This window comes from Hevea brasiliensis, chromosome 7, assembly GCF_030052815.1.
Source record: "Hevea brasiliensis isolate MT/VB/25A 57/8 chromosome 7, ASM3005281v1, whole genome shotgun sequence".
NCBI lineage: Eukaryota > Viridiplantae > Streptophyta > Magnoliopsida > Malpighiales > Euphorbiaceae > Hevea > Hevea brasiliensis.
In genome coordinates this window covers 91,935,635-91,949,156 of record NC_079499.1, presented here as the reverse complement: position 1 = coordinate 91,949,156, position 13,522 = coordinate 91,935,635, and the positions used below count along the sequence as shown (strand labels likewise).

At 29.3% G+C, this 13,522-nt stretch overlaps 1 protein-coding gene across 5 annotated transcripts; it reads left to right on the top strand.

The window, feature by feature from the left end:
- Nucleotides 1-6,211: 6,211 nt before the first annotated feature.
- LOC110655868 (LOB domain-containing protein 36) lies at nt 6,212-9,627 on the top strand. 5 transcript variants are annotated; one of them, XM_021812343.2, is made up of 6 exons: nt 6,212-6,358; nt 6,482-6,589; nt 6,739-6,847; nt 6,991-7,100; nt 7,219-8,231; nt 9,298-9,627. In XM_021812343.2, exon 5 carries the CDS (start codon nt 7,229-7,231, stop codon nt 8,168-8,170), a length of 942 nt encoding a protein of 313 aa, XP_021668035.2. In that variant the 5' UTR covers nt 6,212-6,358; nt 6,482-6,589; nt 6,739-6,847; nt 6,991-7,100; nt 7,219-7,228; the 3' UTR covers nt 8,171-8,231; nt 9,298-9,627. The 5 variants fall into 5 exon arrangements, with proteins under 5 accessions (XP_021668035.2, XP_058006144.1, XP_021668036.2 ...); XM_058150161.1 differs by lacking the exon at nt 6,991-7,100; XM_021812344.2 differs by lacking the exons at nt 6,739-6,847; nt 6,991-7,100.
- The last annotated feature ends 3,895 nt before the right edge of the window (nt 9,628-13,522 follow it).

Genomic DNA, 13,522 nt, shown 5'->3' with positions numbered 1-13,522 from the left:
ATTAATTGTTATATTCAATCATGGCCCGACTCGGCTCGTAGATTTCATTACTAGTATATTATTATTATTGTTATTATTATTATTATTATTATTATTATTATTATTATTATTATTATTATTATTATTAACTTTAATTAGAACTTAAATTCAAAATTTTTAATAGTCTTAACTATATGACTTCAAGATCATTCAATATTATAGTTGTTATTGTAACATTAATTGATCAATTTGTAATTTACCACTGAATGTAAAAAATATATTATTGTAAGGTAACTTTCTTCTAGGCAGCCATGATATATATATATATATATATATACTCAAAGGCTTGCTTTGCCTTCATGAGAAGCCATGCATCAAAGATTATGAATTGTTTATCTCCTGTACTAGCTCTAAAAGCAAAGCAAAGCAAATGATATGTTATACATGCTTGAGAATTTCAATCCTTCAAACTGATAAGATCAGAATATGAAATTTTCCGATGGAAATTGCAAATCTTTACCGCTAATTGTTTTCTTGGAGAGTTACCAAGGTGGATTGAAATGTGGAGAACATCTTGTCAAATCCACAATCAGGTGACTGCATCTTTATACCTAATAATCAAAACAGAATAATATAACAGATCAGTCAAATTAGCAGAATGTGTTGGTTAGAAAACAGCCTTTTTGTCTGGTTTGTAAGTTTTCTACATTTGCCTGCTGTGGATAAATACAAGCTACCTCCATTCATCACTGTTTCTTATCTTCCTAGCTTGTTCATGCATGATTATACCTAACATATAGAATTAATGACCATATTAGCAATAGAAAAATATTGTCTTTTTAATTAAGCTATTTCCATCTCCCTTTCAATGAAGGTTGTTGTAGGTTTTTATAATAATAATAATAATAATAATAATAATAATAATAATAGAATGTGGGTTAATGTCTGTGTATTTAGAAAAGTTTCAATGATGAAATCATGAGTGGGGATGGGATGAAAAGATGAATAATGAGTGAGAAATTTGTATAGAACCGAGCGCTTATCATTGTGTTAAAAGTTTAAGCTATTAGTATAGTGATAGGCGCTCGTATAATTAGTATTAAAGCTGATATTATGACTTCAAATTTTTAACGAATGCTGAAATTATATCAACAAAATTTTCTATTAAAATGTATTAACAGAATGAATATAATGAATATATTTTACGTAAATGAGAGAACAATAAATTTATGTATTCTCGATGACCCCATAAAATTTTACATTGAAATGTATCAAATGAATGAATATAATGTATAAAAAAAAATAAAAATATTGATAATTTCCAAGTGAAATCCATGCATGTGCGAACTTCCTACTAAGCCATCAAAGTCAACAACAAAAGGTCAAGGTTATGGAAAAAAGAGCAAAACCGCAAAAGTGGAGAATTAAAACACTTACAAAAATAGGGGAAAGTATGTAAGCAATTTGAGATTTCAAGCTTTCGAGATTGTGATTCAATTGATTGGTGAAATGATATTTTTATTTTATTTTGTTAACACTTCAAAATAAAATATTTTAGTCATATTAATTTTATTAATAATAATATAAATATAAAATTTTATATCTTTATAAAAAAAAAACCTTTAGAGATTATGATAAATAATATGTAAAATAAAAAATTAAATAAATAATTTCAGAAAAAAAATTATATTATTAATTATATATTGCCACATCCAATGGCAGAGCCCAGATATTATTTTAGAGTCAAACTAACAATTTATTTTGCCCGTATATTATTTAAATTATTTATTATTTTATTTTAATAATATAATTTAATATAATTTTTTTATATTTTTTATTTGATAATCATATTATAAAATTTTATTAATTATAAAATTTTTAATTAATTATAATTTTATTTCAAGTATTAATAAGAAAATTTGTTGATTAGTAGATTATTTTTATTATTTTTAACATATAAAAATAAAAAAGATAAACAAAATAGAAAAAAATATATATATATGCCAGGCGATTTTTAAAGTATCATCATTAAAATTCTTATATTTTAAATTTACGTTATTTTTTAAAATAAATATTTAAATTTATAAATAATTCTTTAGTAAATAATTATTTAAATATATATCAAAAAATAATTCACCTTATTTATAAGTTAACAGAAAATTTAATTAAAAAATGATTTTTGGAGACACAAACGAGTAGAGTTTTATAATGTATGGAACTGTAAATTTTAAAATTTTAAAATTTTTTAAAGATATAGTAAAAAGATTTTTAAATAATTATTATTGTTTCATGAGATAAAATTTTAATAGTTAAAATTTAAAAATGTCTTGATTAAAGTTAATATTTAATATAAGGGAAAAGAGTTTTTAATTTTTTTTAAAAAAAGCTTTTGCCTTAAGAGGTGTTTGGTATAAGATTGTAATAAGAATTAATTATTAACCTTCTAATTTTTAATCCCTCGTTAATACCCTCTTGAGGGATTAAACGTTAACCTTAAGAGATTATATTAATAATACCCTCTTTAAGATGTGTTTAATATAAAGGATTACCAAACACGTTCGAAAGAGAATAATTATTAACCTAAACTCAAGGTTATCATTTAAAAAGAATAAGTCAACTTCATCTTATTAATAATTATCCTTTAAAATTAGAGTAACATGTAATTCCAAAAATTAATATAAAAAAATATTTTTAAATGAATTAATTTAACTATATTATTTGGCCTATTTACATTCTAAATTATAGTTATCAAGATATTATAAATTCAAATAGATAAATAACCTAATTAAATATAAAAATTTCTAAATTTACAGGCCAATTTAATTTTATATATAGAGAATCATATTAATTTTATTTTCATTGAGTTAAGGAGTGAATTTAATTTTAAACATATAAAATTATATTAAAAATTTTTTTAACTATATTAATTTTTTTTTATAATAAACCTAAGGGGCCATAAACCCTTGCCCCTCCCTGCGCAACTGGTCAGGATAATATAATTAATGATGTTTAAGTGGTTGTCTAGAAAGGACTGAGAAAACAAATTTGGAAATATTATTTTATTAAAAAATTGAATCAATATCACATTTAATTTATTTTTTTCAAATACTTTTTTTTTTTTATAAAATATGATGAAAAATTAATAAAAATAGAAAGAATGGAAGAGACAATATGGAGGTGACTTGCATCCATTAGCAGCACCTGCCTATCCAAACAGAGCCATAAGATTAGATTTGATTATTTCAGAGCTCTGTGATGAGGTGGTCTCTTTTTCAAAACCCAACATTTGTCCCTCGTAACCATCTTTAACTCGCTTCGTTATTGCATACATTGGAGCATTAAAAATAATATTTTTATAAATTAAAAAATTAATTTTAAATTTAATTTTAAAAATATAAAACTCATATTCTTAGAGAAAAAAATACAGTGTGTTTAATATTCTATAAATATTATTAGATCTTTTAAATTAAAATATTTCTTTTTTTATTATTTTTTTAAGAAGTGATCGAATTTATTCTAATAAAAACATAGTCATATTATTTCAATTAGTGAAAACCTTTTCTTATAAAAAATATTATTAATCATATATTGCTTTACAAGTGAATTTAAACTTTCTTTAATAATAAAAAAAACTCCAATTATATATATTGTAAAAAAATTGGATGAATTATTATTTAGTCTATTATTTTAAAGAAATTAATATTTAATTTTTATATTTTAAAAAATATATTATTTAATGTTTATATTTTATTTTCATTAAATTACGTACTCTTTTATTAGTTTTTCAATTACTAATATTAGTCAACCTATTACCTAATTTATCTATTTCAGTAAAATTAATTAATTATTTTTTATATTTAAAAAAAAATATATTAGTTAACTTCTATGATTTGACTTAGTTAATTATTTATTTTCATAATTATTTTTTATACCCAAACTAATTTAATTTTGTCATTCTTATTTCTTTCTTATGCTCCCTTATTTCTCTCTGTGTTCCTTTTTCTTTACCCACACCTTTCTTTCCCTTATTCTTTCCTTGTTTTCATCTGTCGATAAAATAGTATAAACTAATTGCACAAAAAAATTAATCGATTTTCTTAAATTTCAAAATAATCAAGAAAAATTATTACTAAGTTAAAAAAATATAAAGATGATGTCTAAAAAATTAAAAATTAAAAAAATTATAAATTTATATTTAGTATTCACATAATAAAATTTTTATTTTCATCTAAGGATATATTTTTTAAAATGCATAAATCAACTAATTAATTATACTAAAACAAAAGTATTAATAATATTTTTAAAAAATATAGAGATTGATTAATTAATTAATTAATTTTTTTAAAATAAAAAATTAAATAATAATTTAAATAATATAAATAATTAAAAAATTTTATAAAAAGATTAATAATTTAATAAAAATAAAATATAAAAATTAATTAATATATTTTTTAAATATAAAAATTAAATAATAATTTTTCCTAAAAATAGCACTTAGATGCTAACCAGGGAGTTAAACCCGAGAAACCGTAATTTATTTGCTTTGAAAATTTTTGAGATTGACAAGAACAAGTTATGTACCAGACCACCCACACTGATATAACATTTAATGGAATGAAGGTGTGTACACGCAATTGCTTACCAACACACTGGGACTCTTGTATCCTTTTCTGTTTGGTGCAGTAGTTAATATACAGTACAGTCGCACCACCTCCACCACCATCCCCCGCCCTCCCTTCTGCTCATCATGGGTCCTCCTATCATTTTCCCTCAGGACATTCTCTCTCTCTCTCTCTCTCTCTCTCTCTTACTCTCTCTCTTTCCCTCGCGTCACTGCTCCCCCTCGCGTTCCGTTGAAGACAAGCGAAGCTTTGTACTTCTTTCATATTCCCCATTTTGTCCCTTCCTTTCTTCTCGTATACGTCAAAAACCGCTGCAAGTGACGACAACTTCTCAGTCCTTACCACCACCACCGTAAAACAACTCGCACGTGCCAGTACCATTCTCACACGCTGACTTGTATGCACTTGAAGTTTTTAATATAATTCTTTTTAAGCCTCGTAAGGATAAAACAGACTGTTCATAATAATAATAAATATGGAATAAGCCGGCGATTAATAGGCGGGCGAGGAGGATATTGACTGGGGAAAGGCAATAGCCGGTGGAAGAAGGAATAGAATAGTATAGTGTAGGATCTGACGGGCACATAATCCGTCAGTTCATGGAGAGAAGCTTAAGGTTTAGTCACGTCGATAGTGAGAGAATGCAAGGATGGCAAAGTGGTCAATTAAAACGACTGTTTGCAGGTGTTGAGAAAAGTTCGTGTTTATCATACGGATGCTGACACGGGAATAGCAGCAGGTCTTAAGCCATAACAGGAGGAGGGAGGGGAATACTCTTTCCCTCGTAGGTCGTGCGCTGCGCTTTGATACAGGAAAAGGTTGAGTATGAAATAGAAAGGAAGGAAAGGAAGGAAAGAAGGAAGGAGCCAATAGGCTACAGTAGAGAAGAGTGGTGGTGCAACTGGGGTTTAGGGTAAACGCGTAGAGCACCCACGGACGTGCTACTGAGAAATAGGACGCTTTGCCCTTTGGCCACCAGGGAGTCACAGTGCATTTTACATAATTGCCCACCAATTTTTACCTTTTTTTGACCTATTGGGAGTGAACTAGGATACTGACAGAATTTTATTCACAGAAAATAATAGTTATGCAAAAAAAGATGGATTGCTTTCCGTTCTCAAATTAAAGTCTTGACTTTTTTTTTCCTCATTAAAAAAATTCTAAAATTTATCCTAATTTTTAAAAATAATTCAGACTTTTAATTATTCAATAACTCATATAAATTTTTAAATTTATATCAATTGCGGCACGCGATTATTTTGTAATTAATTAATTAAGTTACTAGTACACAAATTAATTGGGCAAAATATCAAAACTCCAGCCCTTTGACCCAATAGGGTGAGAAAAATCCAAATCCATAAAAGGAAGGGCAATTTGGGAATTTGATGAAGACAGTACAGGGACAAACAAGTAACTCAGAGACGCATTTAATTGCTGCTCAGAAACGAGTTAATTCCATATTATAAAAGTTCAAATCATGATCTGACGGCTATCACCTTCCCACTTCATATCTCAACGGCACGCATTTCACCTCTCATGAAAATGACGTTCATGCCATGCTGACGCCTCTCCCTTTTCATTTCCGCTTCTCTTTTTTTATTTATTTATTTTATTTTCACCTCCTCTCTCTTATATTTTCCTTTTATTTTTTAATTAAAAAAAATTTTACATTTTCCATTATTATTTTTTCCTCCATCGAGATCGTGCAACTCGAATATCGGATCGAGAGATGCAGCTGTTGGACCCTATACCATAGAGTTCTCTCTCTCTCTTTCTCTCTCTCTCTCTCTCAAATTTTGTTACAAGTTTTCTTGCAAACGGTGTCGTTTTTTGCATTGTTCATATATTTTTTTTCAACGGTTGGCGTGTGAATTCTGCAGGGGCTTTACATGGAAGTTGACGACTCCGAGGGAGAGAGATTGATCTGAGAAGGAACAGTTTATGCTTTTTCTTTTCTTTTTGTTTTGAGAAATTGAAGGTATTGTGAGGTGAGATTTTGATGATTCATTTTGTTTTTCTTTTACAAGTATATATATATTTAAAAAAAAATCTGGAGAACATGGGATGTTTGGATACGGAGATTGGGATTTTCTGAGATTCAGTTTTGAAAAGGAAAATTTTTTGAAATTTTCCTTAGGGAAAATGGATCTCGAAGGATCCCTTAGACCATCAGTTTCTTGCATTTCACAATGAAAGAGAGAGAGGCAAGAGCTTGTAGGAGACGCGTTGATTATTTCCATTTTCTGGTAATATGCACCCATTAGTTATCGGATCACTCTTCGCTCTTTTATACTATCCTCTATCTGTACATATGAATTTATATTCTCTCTCGCCCATTTTTGTTGGTTTAACTGATGATTCGTTTCCTTCTTTGTCTTTCTTGTTACAGTTACCTTTTTTTCCCCCTTTTTCTTTCTTTCTTGCAAGGCACTGTTTGATTATGTAGTTGTTTTTCTCGTAATTCTTTGCATCTCGGCCTTTTCTTAGTGATAAAAAGAGGTAAAAAAAAAAAAAAAAAAAATCTCTCGTTGCTCTGTGGCTTTTTTCTTTCTTTCGTGAGTATGTAACTTTGTTGAATTTTTTTTTTAATTTACTTTTCTTTGATGGTTTTGTATAGGAAAGAGAAAATGTCATCGTCGAACTCACCATGTGCGGCGTGCAAGTTACTCAGGCGAAAATGCACGCAAGAATGCGTTTTTGCACCTTATTTTCCACCGGATCAGCCTCAAAAGTTTGCCAGTGTCCACAAGGTATTTGGCGCCAGCAATGTCTCTAAGCTTCTCAACGATCTTAACGCTGCCCAACGAGAAGATGCCGTCAATTCCCTCGCTTATGAAGCTGAGGAGCGTTTACGCGATCCTGTCTACGGCTGCGTGGGTCTAATCTCCATCCTTCAAAAAAGACTCAAGCAACTTCAGAGTGAACTCTACCATGCCAAGAAAGAGCTGGCAGAGTATATTGGGCCTAGTGCAATGCTTCCCATCTTGCAACCCTCGACGTTCATGCCCCAACAGCATATGGGTAATCCGTCCGCTTCCAATGTAATGCCCCATAACATGTTGCCGATGATGGGTATTCCTACTGGCCCAGCGGATGGCGGCCAATTGATGATAAGCGAGCATCCACAGCAGTCGCACCAGCATCCAACACATCAGCAGCAGCAGCAGCAGCAATTTTTTGAGGCTCAGCAATTGGCTGCTGCTGTAGCCGTAAGAGACCAGCAAGAGATGTTTAGGACTTATGATCAGCAGCAGCATCAAGATCAATCACAACATCAGCAAGAGCTTGTGAGGTTTAACAGTGGATTTGACGCAACTGGTTCGGTGACTGCTACTGGATACAATCAGCTAAGTGCCGCTTCTGCTATGTCACCTTCTTTGGCTCTGGCCACCTATGACAACCCTTACCAGATTCAACCTCAAGTGGAGCACCATCACCATCACCATCACCATCAGCTTCAGGCACAGCTTTTCCTTCAACCGCAACAACAGCAACCTCTTCAACAAACCCAACAGCAACAGCAAAGGTCTGGAAGTGAAGAGGGCAGGAGCGTCGGTCCATCTTGTTGAAGTTTTTTGCTAGTCATATTGACCTCCTTGCTAGTTCCATTGAAGCAATTTTCTATTATAGGTACGTGTTCTTTTGTATCTTTGTTAATGTTTGTAGTCAAGTGGTTTATGCTTGTGCACGTGAGGGCATACAGGGATGATATTTATGCACTTTTGTGTAATCTGGATAGGGCGTTCATTAATGGGGTAAAGCCAGAATTACTCTTTATTGCATAGAGAGATAGGCTTTTCGGGTAATCGGCAAAGAGCAAGGTATTGTCTTTTCGCTGCTGGGGATATGGCCTTCAACTTTTATGAGTAGCAGGCACCTTTGCTTTTCTCTTCTTTTGTTTTTAGTCGTTGAAACATTTTTTAGGGAAAGTTATTGAAACATTATTGATATAATGTGCACTAATAGAAGCATATAGTTGCAGGAGAATTTGTATTGCACATATGAGAAAAAAAAATTCGTTTCTTTGTCATTTGGGTGACAGAAAAAACTTGTGGTAGCTAGAGGGATTATATGTGAATTTGTTGTGCTAATTCATTGCATGATGCTGATTTTGTGCATTAGAATTTGGTTTCTTAGTGTCATTACAACAGTGTCCTTCTTGGATGGTTTATTCTACCTAATGAATGAAACTTCTTTTTCCATTGAAAATGATGTTCCTTTGATAGTTTATTCTGTTTGTACACACACACATATATGTATATACACACTTAGAAAGTGCTCTTTCTTGCATAGAAAGAGAGCTTTCACGGGGAGAGTATAAGATTAAGAGCTCCTCTCTCTCTCTCTCTCTCTCTCTCTCTCTCTCTCTCTCTTGACTACATTTTTAATGAAACAAGCTATATATGCTATCAATTACTGCGCAGCATATACTTCTATCCTAAAAAAAAAGGGGTGAGATGGTTTCTTCATCTATCATTAGCTAGGCGTTGGATCATGAATATTCATTTCCTTGCCCTGGGTTTTATTATTTTATTTTGAAAAAAAAGTATATAGAACATATCAAAATGACAATTTAATGGGTTTGCCTTCTAATATTCTGTTTTGGGAATTATCATTAGATTGCAAAGTTTTATAAATGTTGATCGACATGAATACCTAACAACAATTTTTTTTTTTCCCTCTAATGTTTTTGCAGCTCGTAACTGCCAGATAGGAGTTAACACGAATATGTATATGCATAGAGTGATAGAGAAAGAAATTTTGGTGGGAGAGACTTAAGATCTATGAAGCAAGCATTGTTTTTCGTGATTGAAGAATATAGACGACTTTTATGGAGAGATAACATTTTGAAATATAGGATCGGCATTTGATTTCCGAGTACAGCTTTTTCTTTTCTATTTCATTTGGTATGAAATGGTTCACTCTTCTTAATTTCTTACAAAATATATGCAATGCATAAACTAGAAGTTGACAAGTTTCTTTAAAGCATTTGCATAGCAACAATCTCTTTCAAGTTTTCTGGTCACTCCTGTTCTTGTCACTCATTATTAGCTTTGATTACTACCTGTTGTTTATATTTGCTTTTCATTATTCTATCATAAACTAAAATTATGAATTACGGTCAAATTACTTCTTAGGTGTCATAATTATATTGATTTCAGTTTAATTAAGGTGTTCTTGGAATGAAAGGGAAGAAATTATGGAGTGAAGAGAAGTGGCAAATTCATTTGATAGCATGAGAGGCATATATAATTTTAGGAAAGGGATGAATTTTTTTTTTTTTTAAAGTTAGGTCAATTATGTTTTTTAATTCTAAATTCAGTAAATTAGGTCAATTATCATTTTAATAATATCCAATCATGGTTCGGCTCATAGATTTCGTATACATAATTAAGTTTGACAACCATGTGCTTTCTGTCGTAAATAATTAATATAATAATTTGCACCCAAAATAATAATAAAAGTGTTTCCATTAATTCCATTAATTAATTATTAAGAGATTGATCTCATGGAGATCTACTTCACTCTCACTGAAATTTGATTCTTGGGGAGAGGTAGTGTAATAGCCTGGCGGTCATCAATTTAAAAGAAAATTTGAAATAATTAATAAAAAAATTTAAAATATTACTTTATTTTTAATATATATATAATAATATGAATAATTTCTTAATTATATTAAATTTTTATTATTTCACATAAGATTAATACATAAAATAAAAAATTAATTATAGCGTGACAATTTAATGAAAAAGTGTTTTTAATTTTTTTTTTTAAAAATAAAATTTAAAATATGTATATATATTTTTTTAAAGATAGAATCAGTCTCGAAGGCTCAAGGAAAAGGAAGCAAGCAAACGTGATGATTTTTGAAAGGCAAGCGACAAGTGCACATTTTATTGCTTCTCGAAACAGACAAAAAGAGAGAATACTCTTACCTACCATGGAATGCCGATTCCAGACAAAATAGAGAGGTAATAAACTGACAGCTACTTTTCTCTCTCTCTCTCTCTCTCTTGATAATTATTTATTGTTCTATTTTTTTTCTAAAAAAAAATTGTTATTGAAGTTTTGCCTTCTACTGAACTATAACAATGACCAAATTAATTATAAAATTTAATAAAATTTAGTAAGGTCAGGCTTATTTTATTATTAATCTGTATATATATTATTTTAAAATTTTCATTAATTTCAAATGTAAAAGTCATTGTTTTGGAAAAAAAATGTAAAAAGTCATTTTGAAATTTCGAGTTTCAATCAATGGAAGTCAATTTTACAAAAATGAAAAAAAGCAGTAACTTTGAAATTATTTAAATAATTAGAGAGAAAAGTGTTAAAAAAAATAAAAATGCGTTAAATATTTATAAAAAAAGCAATCTGCCCTTTATGAGGATCCTGGGATTTCTGATATGAGCCAGCAGAAAGAAAAGGGGCGCAGTAGTCCAAACTCGATAAAGAGTGAAGGGAAGATTAATAAAAGGGTGTGCAGAGAAAACAGAAGGAAGGGAAGATGGTAAAACGATGTGTGCGGAGCTGTTGATTATATTCAAGAAAATAGAAGGCGTGAAGTCAACAGTCTGTAACAAATCTGTAACAGACTCTTTCCTTTTGTTGGAGATGACCTCTTATTGATTCTTAGATACAGTTCTTGTATAAATACTTGTATATCTAGAACTGTTGATGGATAACAAGAGAACTCATGAACTAGTTTGCTGCTTCTCTCTGAAATCTTTCTTTGTTATTCTCTCTCTATCTTTACTTATCTTATACAGGGTAAGAACGAGATACCCTGAATCCTCAACTCCTTCAATAATAATATATTACTATTTTTATTAAAAAATTAATTTAATTTTACATATTAATTTTAAAAAATATATATATTATTAAAATGATGTTTAAAACTTATATTTTTAACTAATAATTTATTTTTTTAATAAATAAATTTATATTTTATAATAACATATTGGAAAAAAAAAATAAAAATCCCAGAATCCGCCCCCCCCTATTCTACCCTAATCTTTTGAGGGGCAAGGATGGAAGCCATCTCCCATATAAGCATGCAGCACAATGAAATTGCATGAAATTGCTTCCAATAAGAATCAAATGGGAAGTTCTTCTGGTGATGCATCTCCTAATATGAATCACACGTGGAATTAGGGACGGAGGAAGATGGGGGCCAAGGGGGGCACCGAGGCCTCTTAAATTTTTTAAAATTTTAAAGGCAAATTGGTAATTTCCTATTTAATCCTAAAAACTTTTGGTAAACAGCATCACCACTCCTCTTTTCTCCATTCTCCCCTCTCTACTGCCGACAAAAGAATTCCCTTTTTGCAATTTCTCTCTTCACTTTCATTCCACTCATTTCTTCAATTTTACTCCACAATTTCTTGGATCATTTGCCTTTGCCTAGCTCTATATGTAAGTCCTAACTTCTAAACCCATTGCAACTTTATAATTTTTATTTTTATTTATTTAATTTTTATCTTTTTTTCTTATATAAAATCTATTTAATTGGATTCTCATTGTTTGATTTTCTGCCATAGAATAATATACAGCAAATCTGAAAATTGATTTTATTTTTTTATTATAATTATTGTTAATTTTTTTTTCTATTGGTTAATTATTGTTTGATAATTCTAGTTGGGTAATTTCTATTTTTCCAAGCTTAAACTCTTGACTTTTTGCATTATGAGATATGGTTTGATTTTAATAGTACATAGATTTTTCTTCTTTTTTTGATTGATTTGATTTGAAAATCTTTGTTAGGTTGATGAATGTAGAAAAACTTTATTTTAATATGAATTTAAAATATCATATAATTTTTTTGGAGGATATATCATCTGAAATTTGAAATCTATTTCAAATGAGCTATTCATGAATCTAACTCATTTTATAATAAATTAACTTTCATCCAAACAATTTGAGATTAAAATTAAATCCAAATATCTTATTTGAAATTATTGTATCCAAATATTGCACAATAAATAAATTGTATGAAGCTGAATTTTGATATGAATGGAATCAATCATGCTAGAATATTTTAGAATTTACAGTCTATTTGCACATATTTTCTTTTCCTTCACTAAGAAAAATATAAAATTATTTGATTTTCTGCATAGATTATCTGTTTGATTTGCTGTTGATAATTATTTGATTTGATTTTTTTTTAATAATAAAAATTACTCATTGTATTTGTTGATATTGTTATATCTTTTCTATATAAATCTTTTATATATTTTATTTGATAAAATTTATTTCATAGTTGCATTGACATTGTTATCTTAATTTTATATAAATATTAACTGTTTTTTAATTTTTATAGATATGGAGCGATTTTTTAAAGAAAAAAATCAAACACTGTAGAATCATCATCATCAATAAATCAACCTATTCAACTAGCACCACCTAAGCAAGTAATTGTTGAGGAAGCTAAGGTCAATATAAAAAACATTCCTTCTGATCCAGGACTGCGGCCTAACATAATAAGCTATCCGCCTAATATTAGGAATCAGGTACGTAAAGCTTACTTACTTAAAGGTTCATGTCAACCACACCATCATAAATTTCCTCAAAAGGTAGATGGAACTCGAAAATAGAGATTTATTGCATCTTGGTTTGATGAATTCAGTAGTTGGTTGGAATATAGTATTGAAAAATATGTTGTATATTGTTTATATTGTTATCTTTTTGCAACTGGGCGTAGTGAAAGAGGTAATGATGCTTTTGTATCTGAAGGTTTTACTAATTAGCGAAAGAAAGAAAGATTGAGAGAACATGTAGGATACCATAATAGTGATTATAATAAATATCGGTTAGCTTGTGAAGATTTGATGAATCAAGCTCAATACATTGAAGTTTCTTTTTCAAAACAATCAGAACAGTAAAAAATTAAGTATCGTTGCAGGTTAAATGCATCCATTATA